The 24,430-nt window shown below is 45.9% G+C and overlaps 1 protein-coding gene across 6 annotated transcripts in view; it reads right to left on the bottom strand.

Annotated features, from left to right (window-relative positions):
- DST (dystonin) overlaps window positions 1–24,430 on the bottom strand; it is a 435,873-nt gene that overhangs the window by 373,969 nt on the left and 37,474 nt on the right. For all 6 annotated transcript variants that reach the window (XM_074348964.1, XM_074348971.1, XM_074348950.1 and 3 more), the window contains exon 3: window positions 16,440–16,640. In XM_074348964.1, the coding sequence (XP_074205065.1) occupies window positions 16,440–16,640 (201 nt within the window). The remainder of the gene's footprint in view (window positions 1–16,439; window positions 16,641–24,430) is intronic.

Genomic DNA, 24,430 nt, shown 5'->3' on the forward strand with positions numbered 1-24,430 from the left:
CAGGAGGCCAAACAAACTGAAACATGTAAGTTTGAAGCAGAGAGAGGTTTATTGCAGGGCCGAGTAAGGACAGGGTGGCACATGCCTAAGAAAACTCTGAACTCCCCAAAGGATTTCAACAAAGCACATTTAAAGGCCAGGTAAGGGAGGTGGGTCACAGGGTACATGATCAGCTCGTGCACAATCCTCTGACTGATTGATGTGGAAGTAACAGGGCAGTCAACACCATCAACCCCCAGGCGCCAAAAGATTTCGATCATTAAGTAGTTAATTCCTTCCCTTTGGTGGTGGTTTTAAGGCCTGAAAAACTCAGGAAATATACATGAGATACTATTATCTGGGTCCTTCAGAGAGGAGCTGCAGCAGAGGATGGGGGGGGGGTGTCCTGATCCTGGAAGGGCCCCCAGGGTCCTGCTTGGTTATAACTCTGGGCTGAAAAGAACATGGCTCCTGGTGATTGCTTCTCTGGGGCGGATGCAAGTACTCTGAAGAAAGGTTTGGTGTTACTCCCTAACATTTAACTTCCATGTATAGGCTACAACCTAGCCATTCAGCCAAGAACATACCCAAGAAAAACTCATGCACGTGCAGAATCAGAGACCTATCCACGAAAACCTGGAGCAGCCCTCAAACGAGTCCAGGTCTGGAAACCAACACCCACTCACAAGCGAGTCTGAACAAACTATGGGACCTTCACACATGAACACCCTACAGTCACACGCAGTAGTATGGGTGAGTACCAGCAACGTAGTCTTTCGTGCAAAAAAGTAAGTTCCAAATAATCAGATAAAGGAGGATCGTCCTTTTTTATTAAGCTCAAACCACTAAAACTTTTCACTATAAACTTTTGAGGATGACATAGAGATGCAACAAAATCTGGGAGAAAGGGAAAAGAAGAATGATAAAGGTGTTTGGGAATGACGGTTACCTTGAGTGGGGAGTCAGGCGGCTGGGAGAGGGGGCCCACAGGGTCAGACATAGATAGGTCACTGCCAGGATCCGAGCCTTTGCTGTGATGGGGGGGGGGGGTTGAGTGCTTATTGGGCTAATTCATCAATTAATTAAACCAGGCAGAGCACAAGCCAACGAGCATGGGTCAGATGGGTCAGATGGGTCAGCTGTCTTTCTTTCTTTTTATCCCAGCATCCCAGCTAAACCTCCAGTCAATCACAACTCCTTTGGTGTGGCATTTAACAGCTCAGAAAATCTTGTCAAAATATCCTCTCATTTAAGCCCTGTGACAATCCCATAAGGCACACACTGCCACGGTTCTCATTCTGTATCAAAGAAAACTCAGAGCAATGAAGTTACTGTTCCAGTTGAAGCCTAAATATTAAGCCTCTAAATTCTGTACTCTTCCCTACGTGAGCCTAAAGAACGCCTGTCCTTTTTTTGGGGGGGGGGGGTGATCGGGTTTTTATTTGTATTTATTTATCTTTAATGGAGTGACCGGGGATAGAACCCGGGACCTTGTGCATGCTAGACACGCACTCTACCGCTGAGCTATACTGTCCCCCAATGCCTGTCCTTTATAGTCCTTCCCACCACCCGCTTCAAATCATGTGATATTTAAGAGATAGGCAAGAAAAAATAAAATGAGTTCTCCAAATCACCAAAGGCAGATGTCCAAACTAAAACCCTAGAGAGAGAAGGTTCTTCGGAAGACCGGATCTGCTTCCTAACCACCCAAAGGAGCTCATGGTCACTGACACCATTTCCAGCTGCACATCAACACCTCTGGGCAAACTCTCACAGAGGTTCTAGGTGGACCCCAAGGCAGAGAGGCTGTCAGAGGTTCACAGGGCCTAGTCGCCCTTTCACAGGCTTTCTCCAGGCCACAGCAGACACATGTAATACATTTTTCCACTTAGTGTTTGAAAGGGCTTTATTATTTAAATAAATGTGGTTAAAATAATTTCTTGTAATTTTACATTTCATTTATGTACAATTATATAAAAGTTGAATTGCAACTGCCCAGAAATGATACACTTTGTATCATTTAATTAAAAGATCACTTTAAAAAAAAAAAAGTTGGGGGGTAGGAATTAATTAGGTTTACTTGTTTATTTATTTATTTTTTAAGGGAGGCACTGGGGATTGAACCCAGGACCTTGTGCATGCTAAGCATGTGCTCTATACCCTGCCCCCGCAAAGGATCACTTTTAAAGTTCAAGTTCCAGACTTCTTATTTTGGAATCAGTAATACACTTAGGTCGGCCTTTGAGGAGCTCACACTCCAAGCACTGACTGACTAGCATGTCTAGGGGATACACCCCGACCAGAAGCAAAGACTGCAGAGTATCTGTGTGGGTGGCAGAGGGCTGCCCACCCCCACCACCCAGGTCCAGCCCCAGAGGTGCTGGGCCCTCACCCTTCACATCGAGCACCCCTACCGCCCTTGGCTACTGCCCCAAATCCAAACCAAAGCACCTGTCCTGTCAAAGATGATCGTCCTCCTGCTACCTGAGCCTCCCCCACCGATGCCCTCCAGGCCAACTTCTTCCAGGTGTCCTGCAGAACCTTCACGCCACTGTCAACAAGCTCCACCCTCCTCAGAGACGGCCTGTCTTACCTCAATCGCGTGCTCTATCACAGGTTATTACAAAATACTGGGCAGAATGCCTGTATTGCTGGAAAGCTTAAGTCTTAGCTGAAGCAAAACTTAACTGGGCTGAGCCCACAGGTCACCCAGGTAGTCCTGTAGTATATGGCATACAGTGTTCATTTACATTTCTTTCCCCATGATGAGTAGATTTTCAAAAGCGTACCAAGAAAGGTACTTTTAGGTATATAAAATACTATCTACCTTGGTAACTTGCCATGGTAGCTCAGCCTGATTTTCCTTTCCTTTTTTTTTTTTTTTTTTTTGCAATTGAAGTATAGTCATTTTACAATGTTGTGTCAATTTCTGGTGTACAGCATAATATACAGTCGTATCATATACATACATATATTCGTTTTCATACTCTTTTTGATTACAGGTTACTACAAGATATTGACAATTCCCTGTGCTACACAGTAAAAACTTGTTGGTTACCTATTTTATATATAGGACTTTCCTTTTCTCCATTCCTCCTCACCCTGGTTTCTCACAACTTTCTTACTCCATGATGACTAAGCTGTGACTATTCAGATAAAAAAAGAGATCAGAGATTCGTTATTTAAGATGTATTGCAATCCCACAATTCCCCAGGGCTGAGGTTTAGAACACAAAGCCCAGTCTCCTTCTTCTAAGGGGATCATTCTTCTCATTAAAGTCAGAGTAGGGACAGGACTGCAATGAAGCGATGACTTTGCAAAGACAGTTTGAGTGTGTTTCTAAGAAAGCAGGTCTGTTCTGTTTTTCAACCTACCTGGCTCCACAATTAGTGAAAAAGACATTTTAAAATATCAGCTGATGAAATACTTATACAATGTCTAGTAACACAAACTACTCTCTTACTCAAAGTTATATACACCTAGGGAGATACAAAGAATCAGTGAAAATAACTAAGAACAAAAGGCAAACATTAAGCCACTCCCAGAAGAATCAGACGATGCCTGACACCCTGCTGATTCGTCTTCCACTCCGCCTCCATCTTCAGACCCAAAGCTTATCTTTATTATATTAAAAAAAGAAGCATCCAGGTTTTTAGGAGCAGACCATGGGCCAGACAATTCTAAGACCCTCCAACCACACTCAGTCTTTTTCTCCTGAGGATAGACCATAACCACTCAAAAGGCAGATCAACAATTCGATATTTAATCCAAATGATATTTTTTATTGGTTTTGAAAATCAAAAATGTCTATGATTCCTCAACAGTAGAAGAAATCAAGTCTTGTTCATACTTTAGTAAATGAGAAGCTAATCTTCTGTTTCACAGAGACCAGGGACAAGGGGGGTGGGGGGACACCACCCAACAAAAGGATGGAGAAGTTACCAAGAACGGATCCTAGCTAATGACTTTTCTGATTTCTCTTCTTTAAAACGCCAAAGAGCTGAAGAGCACGTGGAATTCCACTTTAAAATATATGTTCAAGTTAAATGTATAATTTTTGCCCTTCTGAACTCTTGAGACAAAGGTTTATGCTCAATAATGTTTAACCTTCTTGGAACGCAGGAGGAGAAAAGGCTGACAGTGCTATGTCACAGGTGCTTAGAGTCACAGTTCAAGGGACACAGTCACCCTGACAGCTAAGGAACAGGAGCGCATTTACAACACTTACGCTGCCTATTTAAAAAGAAGCTTTTTTTTTTTTTTTGGCCGCAGCAGCAAGTTATACAGATTAATAGCATGAAAGCACACGTCCTGTAAGGACACCATTGCTTCTTAAAGATCCACACTTAGCTATCCAGTTTTAGTGAAGATTAACAGAGTTGGTTTTTGGTTTTTCAGCTTTTTTACATTTGGCAAAGCAGCTGAAAATTATAATCGATTCTCAATTATCCACGCCTACCTCTAACAGGGCTTAGATAGAAATAAAACTCAAAGGAAGGAAGGAAGGAAGGAAGGAAGGAAGGAAGGAAGGAAGGAAGGAAGGAAGGAAATTCGCAGCTAACGATGGTTTCGAGCTGTCTTAAGCTTGTAACGAGCTAGAAACGTATCAGTTATCAGCTCACAGCCTTGTTTCGCAGCAGAGAAGTACCAGTGTGAGCAGCAGAATGAAAGCAATACTCTAGCTCTGGAAAACCACCTCCTGAGCAGAGTCCCATAATGGAACGTGATGTCAATATTAAAGATGAACTCAAATCGATCGGGCACCTCAGCAGCCTGCATTTCAGCCATCATCAAAATTTCATGAGCCCTGTGAGAAGGCACAAAGTGCAATTTGCTGGAATAAAGTAACCCTGGGATGGAAGAACTCCACTTACTAAGGAAAACTGTCAGCCTAGGCATCCTCTGCATTTCAGCAAGACAAAGTCACACTATGTGATGACATGTTGCCTCTGGGTCAGTTTCATTTCAGAAACGCTTCTATTTTCATATCAATAAGTCTACACAGAACAAAGATAGCCATCTCGGGGGAAATCAGCTTTTAGATATTAAAGTGTAAGAATATGCCTATATAATTGCGTCGTCTGTCTTGCAGTATTTGTTTAAATTTTAAAAAAGCACATTTTTAAACTATTCACCACGATGGTGTTATAAAATGTTTCAAGTAAAAAAGCTGACAGATAAGCAAACAGTCCTTTGTTAAGAGGAAAAAAGAAATACAAAGCATCAAAAGACAGCGATGAGAATGTTGCCCCCTTCCGTCTTTCTAAAAACCTTCTGATGCTAAATATCTGAAATCGGGCAATGTTATTAACAGAAATTTAAGCTCACTCTATGGAAAACAAAAGCCAGAAGAGGGACTTGAAGCCGAGTGATGATGATGTAAACTGTAAATAAAGATGTGTTTCTTTTTTTTTTTTTTAAGATGTGTTGTTTTTTGTTATGGGAAAACTTGAAGCTTATGCAATAATTCAAAATTGTAAAGAATGACCGTTTACACACACCCATCTTCAGCAGCTACCACCTCCCGGTCGGTGCTGTTTGGACGAGACCCCACCCCCGTTTCCTCTTCCCTCCCTCCCTCACCCCTCACCACACTGGATTATTTTTGAAGCAACCCCTAAGAATCTTATTATCTCATTACTAAATATTGTAGTCCATATCTCTTAAAGATAAGAACTGTTCTTAACAAAATCACAAAACCATTATCAATCAAAACATTAATATAAATTTCTTAATACCATCAAATACCCAATTGGTCCCCAATTTTCTCAAGAATTCTTTTTTACATTTGTTTTGTTCATCCAAACAAGCCTGACCCATGATGTTGGTTGGGGGGGGTCTCTTCAATCTCTTTTGACCTACAGATCACCCGCCTGCTTTTTAGTTCTTACAATTTATGTGTTGAAGAAATAGGAGTGTTTGCCCCAAACTTCCCCCAGAATCTGGATTTTGCTAACTGTATCTTCAGCATCATTTCAGACGTCGCTCCGCCCTCCGTCTCTTGTGTGCACCTCTCCTTAGCACTTAGATCATGTGTTACTCCCTCTGGTCAGCAGGAGGCACGTGATGTGTGGCTGTCTCTCCTGCAGGTGTCAGCAGTCGCTGCCCATCACTGTCCAGGTCACAGTTCCTTAGGGTTCGCAACATGTGACATCTCATTCCATCATTCCTTCCTCCCTCCGCAACTATCTGCTGACCGTGTAGATTAAGTCTTCCAGCAAACACACGATGATGCTTGATTCTTTCCCTTCACCATTTTCCAGAACGTGAGTTAGTTCATTTAGCATTCTCCAAAGGGCAGTAATGAGGGTGTGCTTGTTTTTTCAATAGCATAAGTCATGGATTTTACACACTGATGTGAGCCAGTCACTGCGGTAGTTATGCTTCCTGGTGGGGCAGTAGGAGCCTCTCCAAGTTTACTCCTGGTTCTTCCGAAGAGACCATGGTAATCTCTGATGCTTCCTTGTCTTCTCGTGTGACTAGATGTGCCGGGTTCCTTCTACCCTTCTCCTTCCAGACCTGAAATCAGCCATTTCTCCAGGGAGCCTGTGACAGCTGCTGAGTGCCCGGCGCCCCGCCCTCTATCCACCCGTGCACCCTCGAGCTGCTGGAGTGCTGGCCACTTATGCTCACAGCTGCCCCCTGTGCAAAGCACTCCCCTGGGCCACACCGAGCCTCCCCGCAATCCCTGCTCGGGAGTCCACAGCCAGTGACTAACGCCGGTGGCAACAAACGGCAGGTTTCCAGTCAAGACGAACTCTGTCCTGCAATTCATGCCCCAGAGCCAACGTGGGACCAGGGAGGGCCAAGCCCCACCCCAAGCCCGCACCCTGGCTCGCTGGCTCTGCCCCCACCCATCCTGCTCACCTTACTCCCCTCCTGACATTCTCCCTCCACAAATCACTTTCACAGCAGCGCCACTGACCCAAGATCCAAGGCTTAGTTTGTTTCTGTAAGAAATGACAAAGGGAATTATAGCCATTGTCTTGTAATAACCTACAGCTGAGTATAATCTGCAAAAATGCTGAATCACTATGCTGCACACCTGAAACTAACATAATACTGTAAGTCCACATATAAAACAGGGAAACAACAAGGTCCTACTATACAGCACAGGGAACTGTATTCAATTACTTTGTAATAGCCTATAATGAAAAAGAAAACGAAAAGGAATATATGTATGTATAACTGAATCACTAAGCTGTATGCTGGAAATAAACACATTGTAAATCAACTATACTTCGATGATAAAAAACATCGTAAGTCAACTATACGTCAATTTAAAAAGCTAATTTTTTTTAAAGAAATGGTATTTGGATACATAACATAGGCATCTCTACTAGACTGGTCACTGTTTCCAGTCCTGTTCAGTGGGCAGAGACAGGAAACACATTTTTTTAAAGAAAAAATTCATTATGAGCTCAAACTGACATTTCCAGTTCAATTTAGGGTTACAGGGATTTAGTTACCTAACTTCTCTGATTTCACACCTCATCTCCTCTCTCTCCCAACTGAAGATCCTGGCTCTGAACAACATCAGTGTATCTATTTGCTAAATAAAGTTAATAAACGGATTATGAAATAATACAATCTTTCGAATTGAAATACAGGTTTACAGTGTTAAAACGATGATCAATCTTGCTTATTCCAGAATATGTTTTAACTCACATTCCAATGCATTCTACAATAGCCTTTTTTTTTAAGTACAGTCAGTTATGTGTCAACTGCTGGTGTCCAGCACAATGTCCCAGTCATGCATGTACATACATACGTTCATTTTCATATTCTTTTTCATTAAAGGTTATTACAAGATATTGAATATAGTTCCCTGTGTTCTACAGAAGAAATCTGTTTTTCCACAATAGCCCCTAAAACTTCAACTAAGACTTCACATTAAGTAGTTTCTCATTTTTAAGGATAATGATACTAACCGTCATTTCACTCGTATGACACAGCGTCTTCCCTCGTGACATTCAATCACAGTCGCGCCCACACTGGCTGTATAAGGACATGTCCTCCAGTTAGTAAGTCTGTCTTTTTCTTTGCATTTGCTGCTTGTAATTATCTCTTATTTACCTTGTGCCGTTTTATGTAAAATAAAGTAAATGCGTCTTCTCTGATGTTCTTATCGTTTGAGCCCTTATTCTATGAACATTTATTGTTGTTCTTCTGCTTGTTTCCCTGCATTTACTGTTTAAACTCAATTTCTTTTCAATTGCAGTCAAATGCATAAAACATAAAATCTACCGTCTTAACTTTTTTAAAGTATAGTTCAGTAATATACAGCACATTCACCTTGTGGGGCAACCCATCTCCAAACTCTTAATCTCTCAAGACTGAAATGTCAGATTTACCCAACAACTCCCTGTTCCCTCCTCCCATCAGCCCCTGGTGAGACAGGAGGTGGGGGCAGTGCACCACCTTTAAAAGAACGACACGGCCTTCAAGGATACAACACGCACTGGTTAGAACCAACTAGCCCCAAGATGGCGGAGGATTCAACTTCCAGGAGACTCTGAGCCTCATTATAAGCTCGCTGCAATACACCAGCTGCTAAAAGACACACCCACAGGCCCCATGACAGTTCCTAGGCTGACCATGAAAGGCCCAAAAGTGGGTGGTGGCCCAATTCATGGAAATCGTCACCTCTTCCCCCAAAGAGTTGGAATAATCCTCCCACTCATTAGCATATGAAAATACCCAGCCCATAAAAGCTAACCACACCCACACCCCGAGGCCTCCTGGCCTTCTGAGACAGCCCACACTCTGTCTATGGAGTGTGAATCTCTATGAATAAATCTTCCTTCACTCTTGAATTCCTGCCTGCCTAAAACCAAGGACCCTCACTTGGCATGGCACGTCCCGGGGACTCACCCAAGCCTGGGACACAGCCATCCTCTCACGCCTGCATTCTCCTGCAACACTGGTACCCACCATTCTACTTTCTGTCTCTACAAGTTTGCTATTCTAGGGACCTCATACACTATCGGTCCTTTTGCGACTGGCTCGTTTCACTTAGCATAATGTCCGCAAGGTCCATCCGTGTAACATGTGAGTCAGAATTTCCTCCCATTTTAAGGCTGAATGATATTCCACTGCACGTACACACCACATTTTGTTTATTTATTATTCACTGATGCACACTTGGGTTGCTGCTACCTTTTGGCTAGCACAGATAATGCCGCTGTGAACATGGGTGCCCAAATGTCTCTTCAAGACCCTGCTTCCACTCCTTTGGGGTGTATATCCAGAAGTGAGATTGCTAGACCTTATAGTTTCTGCTTTTGATTTTTTTTTTTTTTTGAGAAACTGCCACACCATCTTCCATAGCAGCCGCACCATTTTACCTTCCCAGTAACAGTGCACAGAGTATTTAAATCTCCCTTGACCATCCGATTGACTTAGGGATCTGACCGTCGTCCACCACAGTGATGCTGAGCGACACGTGGCAGGGTCAATGCTGACAGGTCAGTGACATTCCCCAGCGTCAGAGCTGCTTCGCTACTTTGCCATTTGATAATGGAGCAGGATGTGCAGAGGCTGTGGCACGGGCTTGGTAGGAACAGACCAAAGCGGACTTGCCGATACATTGCTCCCAAGGGCGGCCAGTTCAGATCGTGCGGGCTGTGAGCACGCGCTCAAAGATAAACAGCCACTCCTTGGGAATGAGTCAGGATAGAACGCGTGTGATCCCTCCAGTCTACTGGACTCTGTAGCCTTGTTCCTGAAATCTCTCACCCAGCTCCCCAAACAGACTGCAGGGCCAAGGATGCCCGCCTCCATCCAGACTTACGACCTGGGTCCGCCCCTCACTGAGACTCGGCTTTGTCAGAACGGGTTAACGATATATGCTCCACCCAACGTACAAACTGGCCGTGCAGATTAAATGAGATAATGAGCGTGAACACACTTTTTAAAATGTGACACGTTCCTGCCAAGCAGCAGTCTTCCTGAAACATCCCTGTCATCTCCAGGACTGACCTCTCCTCTCCCAAGGCGCAAACTAAATTCTCTTTGGATATGCTCAACAGTTCCATTTCGCTAGTTTGATTTCCTCAAGCCACACTCATCACCTCACAACAGAAAAAAAAAGAGAGAGAGAGCGAGAAGGGAAAAAACCCCACAACATTGTAAACCGACCATATATCAATTATATATATAAAATATAACTTTATAAATATAGAGATATATAATATGGGGCATTACACTATAAAGAGAATCAGATGGATTTTTACAACTCACCAGGATGTGGGGCCAAGTGGTGACCCACAAGTCCAGTGACCCCTATTCCTGGGCTCTCAGAAGTCTGCCTGAGATCCCTCAACAGATAAAGTACATTATTTACTGGGCATGTTTCCCCTAACAAACGAATAGCCCTAGGGAATGCCTAATCTCACAATAGCTCGGCTGGCTTGTGTCAGCCCACCTGATCAGAGTCATAAACCCCACCACCCCTTCCTGGACGACCTTATAAAACACCCCAATAACCCGCCCTCAGTGCTCACACAGGCACTCCCGCCTGCGTGGCCTGCTGTGGTCTATGTCAGGGTAACCTAATAAAGCCCTTTCCTATTTTCATTCTTTGTCTTTGGTAAGTTCTTTTCCTACCCACGACACCGGCCCACCTTGTCTTGTCCCTGACACAGGAGGGGTCCAGCAGTGACATCTGGGAGAACTGAGAGTTAGATCGAGGAGAAAAGGTCCAGAGAGATGGAATCAGCCCAGAAAAGAAACAGCTCTTTGATTCTCAAGTACAATTAACTTGCTACCAATTCCAGCCAGTAAACAAAGGGAGCTCTCATCCCTGAAAGCACTGGAGGGAAGGGCAACCAGACAAGCTCGAGGTCTCTTAACAGCTCGATTTCTCAAGACTGAGAGGAACACAGAGCAGTGGGGCTGCTTCACCCTCTTCCAAGATGATGCAACAGGAAATCGTCTTTAGTTATAACCCACGAGATCTGGGGCCACGATCAAGGAGTCATTCCAGGCCAAGACGGCTGTCAAATAGATTTCCCAGGGAAACTCTGAGTGTGTCCTTTAAAAGAAAGACGTTTAGAATACATGTGTGTATATATATATATGTGTGCATGATTGGGACAATGTGCTGTACACCAGAAATTGACACATTGTAAACTGATGGTACTTCAATTAATAAATAATTAAATATAAAATAAAATAAAGAGGCTTATCCCCATCTTCCTGGAGCAATTTGAAGATCATTCAGGTGAGAGGCAACGTAATAAACTAGACCATCTTTGAAGGTGCTTTCTTTTTAGGGCTTTGATCCACAGTTGTCCATGAAAACTGGGAAAGCATGCGTGGCGATCTAGAAGTTTTTTTTAAGTTTCCTTCGTTCAGAGATTAAAGAATTTAAGGTTTTTAAGACAACGAGTGAGGCTGAGTAGAAGACAGACAGAAAGATTGGTGACAGGCCCTGCTGCGTCAAAGTGCTGACTGGGAAGAGAATCGTCAGCGGGGAGATGTGCCTAATGTCCTCCGAGGAGAACGCGTGAATCCCCTCCCCGAGTTCATCTGGTCTCATGAACCGTGTGAGAAACTAAACTCTACCCGCGTGAGCAGTGTTCATTTAACACAGTCCACCTCCCCTGCATGCTCCTGTGCACCAATTATTGTACACCTACTGAGAGCAGATTCATAATAAACGAAACCTTCTGCGAGGTTCTGGAAGGGAGACGTAGCAATGTGTAGCAAAGGCCAGTTAGTTGAAAGGACATAATTCCATAATAATCCTTTTGAGGCAGCTAGCAAAAGAAATCTGACTCTATTTATTCAACTAACTCTCTAGAAGTCCAAAGAGGAAGAGGAAACAAACATTTCCCCTAGAAGCGTCGTCTTTGCCAATTAATTAAGCCCAAGTAGGGTATGGGCTATAGGTCAAGCCTTCCAGAGGAAGTGACAGGTCCGGAGGTTATGCAAATAAAGCCGCCTGGGGTGAAGCGCTGCAGAAGGAAAGGGAAAGGGAGACCGCTTCACAACCGGAACCGAGCAACACCCTACTCCTCTACTCCTCGGTCAGCGCCATCGAGGGCACGTGTGGTCAGTCTCCTTGACGCTGCCGCAAGCTCCCAACTGCAAAGCCTGTTAACACTGATTTAAAAATATAAAAACTATGCAATGTTCCAAAATACCTGCAGCCTCTCCATGACCTCAGCTGCAATCAGAGAAGCAGAAAATTCTGCAAAGCCTGTTAACGCTGATTTAAAAATATAAAAACTATGCAATGTTCCAAAATACCTGCAGCCTCTCCATGACCTCAGCTGCAATCAGAGAAGCAGAAAATTGTCCCAAGACTCAAACACCAAAGCCAACAACTGAAGGAAATGGAGGGTGAGGTCAAGGAAGTGGCTAAGAGCAAGGCTGGGAAGGGGCCATCAGTGTCCTTTCCTGCAACTCTCTCCCGTCTCTACCTGACATGCCTTAGATGAACATCCTTAACTGCAAGTCAAGAGCCCTGGACTCTGCCTAAGGCATCAGTGTTTCTTTCCTTTTTTTTTTTTTTTTTCTTTTTTTTTTTTTTTTGGTGTACTCAAGGGTATGTTTTCTGTCACTGAAAACAACAGATGTATTCAGAAGTGTGTACTTTATTAAACTGTATTTCCCCCACCCCACCCCCTACCTCTGGCAACCACCCATCAGCTGTCAGCATCTGTACTTCTGAGGGAGGGGCAGGAAGTTAAAGGGAACCTCAGTCCCCTTCCTGACCGCTCAGCTCTGAAGGACCCCAACTCAGCCCCCAACTCCCTTCTCCATCAGTATTCACTTCCTAGGTCACCGGACCAGGCTCATGGATTTGATAACATCCACGTACAAACAACTCCATGATATCCAGAGCCTAGGGAATCTAGCAGATACTTCAGACTTCACATATCCAAACTGGAAGTGTGATTTCCATCTCTCAACCCAAACCCACTTCTGCGTTCAGACACCATATGTGGGAGATGCTCTAGACCAGGTGACGTGGTCCCCGGAGAAGTCAAGGTCTAGGGGAAGAACGGGAGGAAGGAAGGAATTACTGTCACTGCGTGTTCATTCCATGTGTCAGCTCATCCTCACCCCCCAGTGAGGTCGCCACTGTCATCGCCACTTCACAGCAGGAAGGCTGAGTCTCAAGGAGCTGAACAGCTGGGCAGAGATTACCACATAAGTTTTGTACTCTCCACGGTCCCCATCTGTCCCCTCTGAACCTGCCCATTCCTGCCCTGCTCTGTCCCCGGGATCCTGATGTCTGTCATGCACATCACCCAACACCCCACCCCCACAACGGAAAGGACCAGCAGGAGCTGGGAGGGCAGCACAGTGACTCCTACCTCCCAGCCCCCGGGCTCCTTTCCTGACTCCCTGGGTTCTGACCAGGTTGCACTTCTCAGCCCAGCCCCGCTCCTTACCAGGACCCAGTAGGACCACGGCCTTCTGCTGCCCCTGTAGGCCAGCAGTGGTAAGAGGGAGGGTCTACTTGAAGGCTGGGGATCAACCTCAGCCCCACCCATACTTCTGGAGATAGTCCTTCTGATACGAGCAGGACTATTTCTTTATTTTTTAATAGAGATACTGGGGATTGAACCCAGGACCTTGTGCATGTTAAGCATGCCCTCTGCCACTGAGCTACACCTTCTCCGCTCTGTCTCCCCAGTTCTTGTTTGTAGGAACTAGGCTTCATTCAGCCTCCTTGAGTTCCCTGAGGTCCAAAGGGCAGATTCAAACAGTTGTTAGTCAGGGAAGGGAGGAACAGCCAAGAAACAATAGCACAGCCTTGGCGCAGGGTCCTGGTTCCTCCTCAAGGAACAGATAGAACAATATCTTTAAGTTCTTCTGCAGGAACTAAGGCCCCCAACTCCCTCCTGCCTCTCGTTTACAGCTGGGCAGAATCTTCAGAGATGGTTTTTTGAGCGGACATTAGGTCCACCAGCTTGCCAGCATTCTGGTTAAAAGCAACTTTCCTTTTTGTTACTAAGTCTGTTGCCCCCAGGATCATATCCCAGCCCCTCCCTTGACTAGAAACCAATGACCCTTACCCGTCTCAGGAGAAGAAGCCAGAACTGGTTAGAACCAATGGACCCCAAGATGGCAGAGGATCTGACGTCCAGTGGACCTTGAGCCTCATTATATGCTCACTGTAATGTATTAGGTGCTAAACAACACACCCACCAGCACCATGACAGGTGATGGTTGCCATGACAACAGCCAGAAAAGCCCACACAAGGACAGAAAAGAAGGTGATTGGCTCCATCACACCAGCAGGAGGACATGATGGCGGAAGCCTCCCATAAAAGTCCACATGGCCGAGCCAGAGGTGGAGCTGTCCTGGCTGACGGCTCCACCCTCGAGAGCCTTTCTTTTCCTTTCCCCTTCCAAGCAATAAACTGGCTGTTCACTTTGTCTCTCTGCCTCTGCTGCACGAATTCTTTCACAGCCAGCAGCAAGGACCCACCCTCTGGTGGGCTTCCTAATAATTTAGGGGTCCCTCTGTCTGCTAACACCTCCATCAGACTCTCAGCGTGCCAACTGCTTCCTGCCAGACACACAAAGCAGGAGTTGAACCCAGGTCCCCCTTACGACCGAGCCTGCCTTCTTCACTGGAGTAACTGCTACCTGTGTTGGAGACGTGCACAAAGCGCGGAGGACCACAGCAAAACGCACCTCACTCTGATAAGAAGGATCGGAAAAGGCTTTTCTGAACCAGTCGCCTGATCATGAGCCTGTCAGTCCCAAGAGGTGAAACAGGCAAACAGGGAGTGAGGAGAGGCGTGAGGACTGTGTCTCATTACCCAGAGCAGTTACAGAGCCCGCTCACGAGACAGTGACGGTGCTTGAGAAACCTTCTCAGTGATGATCACTTACTTCTCCATCCTGATCCACTCGGGGAGATGAGAAGAGAGAATCAGCTCAATTCTGAGCAAGAGAACAAATGGTCTGTTCCCTCCCTTCAACAGATCCCCTGTCACTGAAGATAAACCTGACTCATTAGCATAATATACAACCCCTTGAGGATGTGCCCTGCCTGACCCTCGGGTCTCATCTACCAGCTCCCCCTCCTGTTGTCCCTCGAGCCTGCTGCTCCCCCCCACCCCATCATGCCTCTGTGTTTGCGTTCACGATCTCCTCGTCAGAGCTGCCTCCCTCCACGCCCCACCCGATAAACATCTCTTCCAGACTCATCTCAGGCATCTGCTTCTCTGCGAGTACTCCTGGCCCTGAGATGTTTCCCTAGTGCCTCATGCAGAGCCCCAGACAGCACGTCTGCAGCACAGACCGGCGCTGTGCTCACTCGTGGGCAGGTCTGTCCACCCACCCAGCTGTGAGGTCCTGGGAGCAGGTTGCCCAGTAAGTGCTTGGGCTCTGGAGGCCGGCTGCCTAGACCCACACCCTAGACTCTGCCCCCAACAACTAGGTCTACTTACACAAGTAACATACCCAAGCCTCAGTTTCGTCATCCAGAAAATGGGGATAATTAACAGCATCTATCTCCTAGGGCTGTTAAGGGACTCGTGTAGAATAATCCCTGTTTCATAGTAAGCCCTCTGTAATGGTTAGTTATTAATATGTATCTGCACATAACTTCTTTCCTGTATAAAAAAGCTGATGTCTGTTGAATGAATAAATGTTCTTACTATTACATTTTGCGCCACATAGATACCACATTCTCCTTGGCCCTTGTTTTATTAAATCATGAAGGGAAGACTCTTGTCTCTAAATAGGTGCTTAGTCCACAACTGGTGAAACGGGACCTTTTCTGTACAGGAGTTCAAGCTTCCTGCCATTCCGTTGGCCTGGTCACTGAGACATTCTCCTGGGCTCCCAGCAATCTCCACACGCATCTGCCACACATCTACCCACCAAAGGGCAGGTTGGCTTTAATAGTGTACAGAGGCGTATTATCACAGCACAGGAGGGACTCACAGGGAAACTTTTTTTCATGCTAACGCAGCACAAAATTACTGCAGTCATGAGAGACTTTGTAGAAGTTCTAAAATGTGAGTTTCTAAGCCCTGCATCCTTAACTGTCACAGCCCTGGCACAAAGGCCTGGTGGGAGAGCCCCAGCCAAGACAAAAGATCAGGAGGTGAGCAGGGTTGGGGACCAGCTCCCGAGTGGGCCCGGAACGGTCCAGGTAACTTCCTAGGTAAGGCAGCACCCCGGGGCACCAGGCTAAGGACAGTGTGGCCACCTGGGTGCAACATCGAGGCCACACCCTCCCCGCAAGGATTCATCAGTTTCCAGTCCCACCCCCCTACCTCGCAGCACCCGCCTCTCCAACGACTGCCCCCGGGGCTTCCTGTGAAACCACCGACCTCGCTCTCCGGAGGTCACGGCCACTTGTTAGGGACAATAAGAGGCTAACCTGATTATTTACAGTTAACCTGATGGTGTGTTAAGACGCAGAGAACGACCGCACCCTCTGGCAAGCATCTCCCACTCATAAAAGGCAGCGCTCCACTTACGGGCCTCCTGGCGGGGGCGCCTTGAACTGAGTGGTAGAAGTCGGGCTGCACGCGGCTGCTCTTCTTGAGTCTCCGCTTCCGGGCGGCGATCTCCTGCTCGCTCTGGTGGTGCAGCTCCACCGCCGGCTTCGCCTCTTCCAGCCGGGCGGCCGCGGCCGCCGCAGCGCGTCTCCGAAGGTGCCGCGGGCTGGCTCGGAAGCCCTGCGCGGGAAACACAAGCACAGAAGCGCAGGTTGGTCCCGAGCGTCCGGAGGTTCTCTGGGGCTAGTGTTAGTGCTGAAGGGCGCTCCAAAGGCACCAGCTCGGTGAGCTCATTTATGACTCCAAAGTGAGCTCAACGTGAGCAAGGCTTGTGCGTTCCGTAAAGGGTCCAGAATCATTTTCCATTCAGAGATGCTTTTAATCCAAAATGCCAGTTAAAAAAAAAATTTGGCAGAGAGGGGCAGGTATAGCTCAGTGGTACAGTGCATGTTTAGCATGCATGAGGTCCTGGGTTTAATCCCCAGTACCTCCATTAAATAAATAAATAGATCTAATTACCCCCCCCAAATAAATACATGAATAACAAATTTTTTTAATTAAAAAAAAAAACACTGGTGGGCACATTGCTTTCCTTATGTGTGTACAAGGCAGACTAAGTGTGAAGAGGGGGGTCTCCAGGTGGGCGTGAAGAGGGTCTGGGGACAGGACTGAGTATTACCCCAGGGAAAGGGCCACTCTGTCTCCCTGGGAGTGGACTCCGCAGGAAGCAAGGCAGGGGAGCAAGGCGTTGTCATAAAACACCTTCAAGTGAAGATCTACAACTAAACAGAGGGAGTGCATGGAGGGGAGGGTGTGCGTGTTGGGGTCAGGCGGGCCTGCGTCCAAATGCTGCCCTGTTCATTACAGTGCCACATTTATTAAACGTTTCTGGACACAGAAAACAAATTTATGGTTACGAGCCGGGCAAGGGAGTGGGAAGGGATAAATTGGGAGTTTAAGACATGCAGATCCTAACTACTATATATAAAATAGATATACAACAAGGTTCTTCTGTACAGCACGGGGAACTATATTCAATATCTTATAGTAACCTATAATGAAAAGGAATCTGAAAAAAATCTATGTATGTGTATGTATGACTGAAGCATTGTGCTGTACACCAGAAACTGACACAACACTGTAAACTGACTATACTTCAATAAAAGAAACACATAATACATTTAAAGATTTTTTAATTCATGATCTAATTTTTCTAACAGAAATGGATAACACTCCACTCACAGGGTTTTTAGGTTTTAAATAAGGCAACAGATGTAAAATTCTAAAGTACAGTATCTGGCAAATAGCAGGTACTCAATAAAACGTTGTTTTTCCTTCTCTTTTAAAGTAAGGTGAGTCTAAGTACATACTGGCTAGACAAGAAACAAGTTCAGCTGAGACATACTGTGCACCTGGGTGTGTGCAAATAGTTCTGGAAAATGATGTCTGTCCTCGTGTGGCTGACGATTTACTGCAGAACAGACTGGAATGTGCAGTGAAGGAAGAGGGGAAGGGGTGGTGGAGGGCACTCCATGGGGCAGGAGGAATCAATCCATGAAGCTGAGCTTAGTGGAGCCAGTGGCATTTGAAGTGAGTAGAATTTATGGTCCAAGGCAAGGGAAACAACATAAGGCAAGAATGAATAGGTAAATGATGTATGGATGGACAGACGGATGGATGGATGCATGGAATGTTTATGCAGCAATAAGCAATATTATTTGACGATGTGCCACGACTAGAACACAAGCCACACACGAAATCTGGTGAGAATTAGAGGGGACGAGGTGTCAAGACTACAAGGAGGGCTTCTCTGAGGTTGTAGGTCTTCTGAATTATAAAAGATGTATAAAGACTAAAGACTGCAGTAAAGGCATAAAGAACAGAGAGCATGAATTTCAGAGGGAGCAACAGGAGGAGGCGAGGCCATGTGGGGACTGAAGATCCACGTGCACAGGAAGGGTCTCGCGGAGGGACTCCGGGGAGGGCCTGCCGTCTGACCAGGGCGCCCTAGACACCAGACTGAGGACATGATGGAGAAAAAGATGGAAGTACGGGGTGACCTTCCAGTCGGAGGAACGCGGGTCTCAACAGAAATCAACAAGGAAGAAATGCAAAACTGAGGTCACACTTTGGGCACTTTCTTCTCTTCCCAAACCCCTCCTCTGTGTGCAGGCTCCGCGGGGGCCTCCCCTGCCCCAAATAGGCCCAGAACACGCCCGGCTCCCACGGAATCCAAGGGCTGCTGCAGCAGCCGTGGTGAAGAGGATGGAGGAGAAGGAGCCCGACGAGGCCCACACCGCGTTCCAGAGCAGAGTCACGCCGCACGGCTGCTTTTTACACAGCAAGCATTGCTGGTTCATTTTATTTTTTATTTTTATTTAATGGAGGTAATGGGGATCGAACCCAGAACCTCATGCATGCTAAGCACGTGCTCTACCATTGGGCCATTCCCTGCCCCCAAATGCTTTTTAAATTTGTAGGTTCCTGGACGCCCCAACACACGTACACCTTCCTTAGGAATTAGACTCACTCGGGGCGGGGCCCAGAATCTGCTCTTCCATCCAGCCCGCCTGGGCGTTGTTGCCGCTCCTGAACTGTAGAGGCGCTTAGTCACCACTAGGTGGCACTGATTCCCACAGCCCCCGCTCTCCTAGCTCAGAAGCCGGTGCGCTGGCAGAATTAAGTGTATTAGATCCCATACTAGCTTCCGTCCTAGTGGAGTGAGCTGAGCATGTTTCTTTGGTAAGAAAGCAGATTCTCCTTTGCTTATACTCTTAGGAGTAATATGCAACCGGATTTTGCTTAACTTCTATTATTATCAATAGTCCTTGGTGGCCCACAAATTCTAGAAACACAAAAACTACATAAAACTCAAAGTGACGAAAAAATTAAAACATGTTGGTACATTATGGAGAGCAATAACCCAATAAATCAACATCCCTTTATCTACTCGAGGAGAAAGTTTGCCAAGTACGCCCAAGAAGATACTCAAGCATCACTTAATAATGAAAATCAGAAACCGTTTTAAGCAGTCTTTCCTAAATTTCAGTCATTTTCATTCCACCTTCACATTTTCTTCAGATCTGAGCACATCATCCAGGTCTCTTTGATTTATCTTATATCCAAATACACTTGTACTATTTTAACATAACTTCTTATAAGCACGATAGTGTAGGACACAGACTGCCATCAGAAAAAATGTGGGTTCATATCCTGCCTCTGTTACTTCCTAGCTGTGTGATCTTAAATAGTTTCTTAACCATTTCGTCATCTGTAAAACAGAGATTAAAAATTGTACTTAATTGGGGAGAGGGGGTATAGCTCAGTGGTAAAGCACATACTTCAGCATGCACGAGGTCCTGGATTCAATCTCCAGTACCTCCACTAAAAAAAAAAAAAGCACATAATTTCATAGGGATGTTGAGAAGAATAAATCAATGAATGTATGTAAAGTACTTAGAAGTGTGCCTAGCAGGCAGTGATATGTAAGAGTTTACTTGTTGAATAAAAGATGTTCTTTTTAAAAATATGTATGTTTACTATATTTTTTAATTTTGGGAGGAGGAGTAAATAAGTTTTTATTTATTTGCATGGAGGTAGTGGGGATTGAACCCAAGACCTCATGCATGCTAGGCACATGCTATATACCACTGAGCTATACCCTCCCCGCCAAAAGGTGTTCTTAAAGACAAAAGTGAGTTCTTAATCAGATGTAAAAGGAAAAAGCATCCCACTGCAGGGGTGCCTCGCTGACAGATACCCGAGGTACCAGCCACCTGATTATCAGGAGAGAGTTCTTTCCCCAGAAGAGTCCCAGGCACTTGCTGTCCTGTGAGTCAAACTGTCTGGGCTCAGACCCAGCTCTCCCACTCACTAGGTGTGTGATCTTGGCCAAGTTACTCCTCCGGGCCTCACTTTCTTCATCTGCCAAATATAGATAATAACACCTCTCTCACAGAGTCCTGTGGTGTTTAAATGAGATCATCACACTAGCCTGTTAGAACAGTACACAGACGACAGTAATAGTCAACACACCATCCCCGTTACGATTACGGTTTCACTTCCACGAAGCTGCCGCAGTTCAGAGCCAGGATTACAAACACGGTAAACAGCAAGGAGTCATCACTGAGCAGTCACCTCGCTTTATTTCCCTAAACCACGGCATAGAATTATAGGTTTGTGGTTTATTACACTTGCTTTGTCCTAAGTCCTATAAAAAGTAAGCCCTGACTTTTAAAACAGAAGGCAATTTTCTTTTAAAACAGTAGGTGGCGCTCTTACAGGCGTTACTTAAGATTTGATGGTGTCAGTATAAAGTCCGTTTCTCTCTACCCATTTGATCTTGCCAGCAATGCCCTTCAACCTGTGGGTGATGGGCACTTGGGAGTCTCTTGGTAGTGGACTTCTGCCACTTTCAAGCCACCTCGTTTTATCAGCACCTCTAGGTAATAGGTAATAACTTCTCAGCTGCGGGGTGTTGATAACAGGCCAAGTCAGGGTGCTCCACGGCCCCTCTAGACCTCGCCCCTTAATAACCAGGTCCGGTCCCTGGGGACGCAAGTGGCCAGGATGCAACCGACTGCAACCAACTGCTCTCTACTTGGATGCTTGGACAATGAATGCCAACCGGGGGGCTTTAAGGACCGAAAACTACAGTAGGAGTTCATCAGCTGCTGCGCCCAAGACTTTCTGAAGCTTCCAACCACACGTCATCTTTTTTTTATCTTACTACATTTTTTGTGTGTAGGTGGTAGGTAATTAGGTTTACCTATGTATTTTATTTTTAGAGGCAGTAAGCATGCACCCTACCACTGAGCTATACCCTCCCCCTCAGACATTCAGTCTTGATTGTGATCTTTACCATTTATCTGCACTAAACTCTCTTTTGGTTTAAGTCCGAGTCCAATTCCACTGCCTGTAAACAAAACCCCTGCTGGACACTCTTTCTGTTAGATTTCAAGTGGCTATTTTCCTTGCACATTCAATATTCAGACTTAATCGGGCTGTTTGTGGAGACTGGGGATAAAAAAAAGGGGGGGATAAGGTATTAATAGCAGTGAGTTACTAAGCACTATTTAGGGGCAAAGCCTATGTGTCTACTTCACAGACAGGCAAACTGAGGCTTATAAGGATTACGTAATCTACCTAAGGCGAAAACTGGCCATTAGAAAAACTCAGGTCTCCAAACCAGTGTCCTTTCCACTTTGCTCTCAGGTAAAGAGATTACAAAGTAACGCTGCATTTCAGAGCAAATCTTCTACATATATTCACAGGCCTGGGCCCCAGGGAAGTGCCCAGGAAAGTATGTTGACTGATTAAAACAATAAATGTTGGGAAAGGTGTAGCTCAGTGGTAGAGTGCATGCTTAGCATGCACAAGGTCCTGGGTTCAATCCCCAGTACCTCCATTAAAGATAAATAAATGAATAAAAACCTAATTACCTCCCTCCCAAAAAAATGTAAAAAAAAAAATGTCTACAAACATTTTCGATAAGTCAGGCAGAAATTGAAAAAGTTAACATTTTCAGGTAAGAATTTTTATTATGTAAGATCAAACTACCACCAAGTTTACTGACAAAGTATCTGAACAAATGGAAACAACGCATGAATCACTGAGCTTTTATATATTTGTGGGTTATGTCTGCCTGAGGAACTAAGCTTTACAGGGACACAAGGTACAGACTTCCCATATTCAAGTATTATGAAGCTCAAGAAACTGATGTTTATAAAGCATATAATATCCCATCTCTGGGATGCACCTTGCCAAGTAAGGGTCCTTGGCCTCACGTGGTAAAGAATTCAAGTGCAAGCTATCCTCCAGTAAAAGTAGATTAATTTAGAGAGATACATACTCCAGACAGTGCGGGCTGTCTCAGAAGGCGAGAGAGAGAGAGAGAGAGAGAGACAGAGACGCAGAGACAGAGAGAGACAGAGAGACAGAGACAGAGCGAGAGAGCTTGTGTGACCATGAGGTGCGGTGTTGCTAGTTTTTATGGGCTTGGAAGCTTCATATGCTAACATGCAGGAGGATTATTCCAACTACTCTGGGGAAGGGGTGGAGATCCCCAGGAACTGGGCCACCGCCCTCACTCTGACCTTTCACGGGCAGCTTCAGAACTGTTCTGGCGCCTGTGGGTGTGTCGTTCACCAGGCTCGGACTTTATAGTGCATCTAATGATGCTCAGGGTCCGCTGGAGGGCAAACATCCTGCCACCTTGGTTCCTCCAGGTCCACTGGGGGTTGACTCCTCCCCCATCTTGGTGCTGGTGGCTGTGTCATTCCTTCAATAGTTGTGCCCTGCCCCCTTCCCTCCTGCCTTATGATGACAGCAAAAAAAAACTACTGTTAATCTTTGCAAAGTCTAAGGAATTCACTTCTGTCAGACAAGGTTTCACAGGTTAGTAATGTAACTGTGTTTCTTTCATATTGTATGATATGGTTACTAGTTCCTGGATCAGAAGCTCTGAGGAGCAGAGAAGACTTGATGTTTTGTCAACTGCAGATGAATTATGACTCAAATGCGGTTCTGTAAATCTCTTCCTGATGCCAATCATCCCCCTCGGGATATATGCCCCTCCCAGAGCCCCTGCTGCCTGGGGGAGTGTGTTTTGCACCACGCATGCCCCCACCGCCTCCTCCCATCCTGGCTACTAGGTCTTGATACATGGGCAACGTCCCTCCCTTTAGAGTTTGATGGAGAAATAGTAAGAGCTGGGGCCACTTAGCACGGAATTTGAAATCAACAAAACAAAACCAAAAAAAAAGCAAAAACAAAAACCATTCTGTAGACCAGTGCTTCTCAAATTTTACTGTGTACACGCATAGCCTAGGATTCTTACTAAGATGCAGATGGTGGGGCCTGAGACTCTGAATTCCTTTAACAAGAGTCCAGGGAACCCCAATGTTGCTGGTCTGCAGACCAAACTTTGGGGAACCAGGATGCAGACCCTGGTACAGGCAGAGGGAGAAAAATAACGAAACCACGCACTGAGGAGAGAAAATCAGCTGACGGAGAGAGGAGTGGCAGAAGCTGATGGCGTAAACCTGAGTCGAAGTTTCACCACTTCCCTCCGCCAAGGAGGCTGTACATCCACAACCAACCACAGCTCTGATCTCTGGGGAGCCTGACCCTGTGATGAGTCTTTTTCTTAAATTCTGTCAAATGACACACAGACCCTTACAACACGCCCTAAAATACAGCAGGTCTCTGACTCTGCACCCAAATGAGCCTGAGACACAAAACACGCCCTCCCTGGTCGGGGCGGGGGGAAAGCGCACAGGAGAGTCTGAGGTTGGAGCTAGCTGATACACCTCCTGTAAGGAGGTTAAAGTGGTTTTTCATTATAAATGTTAGATTAACCTAAGCAGGTTCATGGGGTCCACTCAGAAAATTAGCCAAATTCTCTCTCCCAGCCATCCTTCAAATCCACCAGAAGGAGTTTGTTTTCTCCCAACCCTACAGAAAATTTTGCATAGAACCTGTCGTTTGTCTGGTCGTTTTCAGATCATTAAAAAGTCCTCTCATCACTGACAGTGACAAAAAACAGGGCCATTCTGATGAGGTCATGCCACCCCCCCAAGGCTTCCTCTCGGGCAGGGTTTAAAGTGATTCCAGGCTCTTCCTCCCAAGAGATACACAAGAAATAACCCATCCATCCTTCACCAAAACACACTCTGGGAGGGCAGGCTGTTCCCCATGCAGCCATGGCCACTCGCTCCCCCACCAGAGCAGCCAGCCAGCCATGGTCTCTGGTCCTTTGCAATGATCACATCAACCTGGGCACCCTGAGGACCCCAGTCAAGCTTTCCTAGGGGTCTCCTTAAACTTGTTTCTCTAAGCTTCAGAGGGCGTGGGAGGAGACTCGGTGCACTGCTGAGACATTTCTCAAACACTGAACGAAAAATACGGCCAGCCATATCAGTACACAAAGGATGCTGTGGCCATCAAGTCATCAGCCACTGCTGCCACCC

The sequence above is a fragment of the Camelus bactrianus genome, chromosome 20 (genome assembly GCF_048773025.1).
Source record: "Camelus bactrianus isolate YW-2024 breed Bactrian camel chromosome 20, ASM4877302v1, whole genome shotgun sequence".
NCBI classification, from domain to species: domain Eukaryota; kingdom Metazoa; phylum Chordata; class Mammalia; order Artiodactyla; family Camelidae; genus Camelus; species Camelus bactrianus.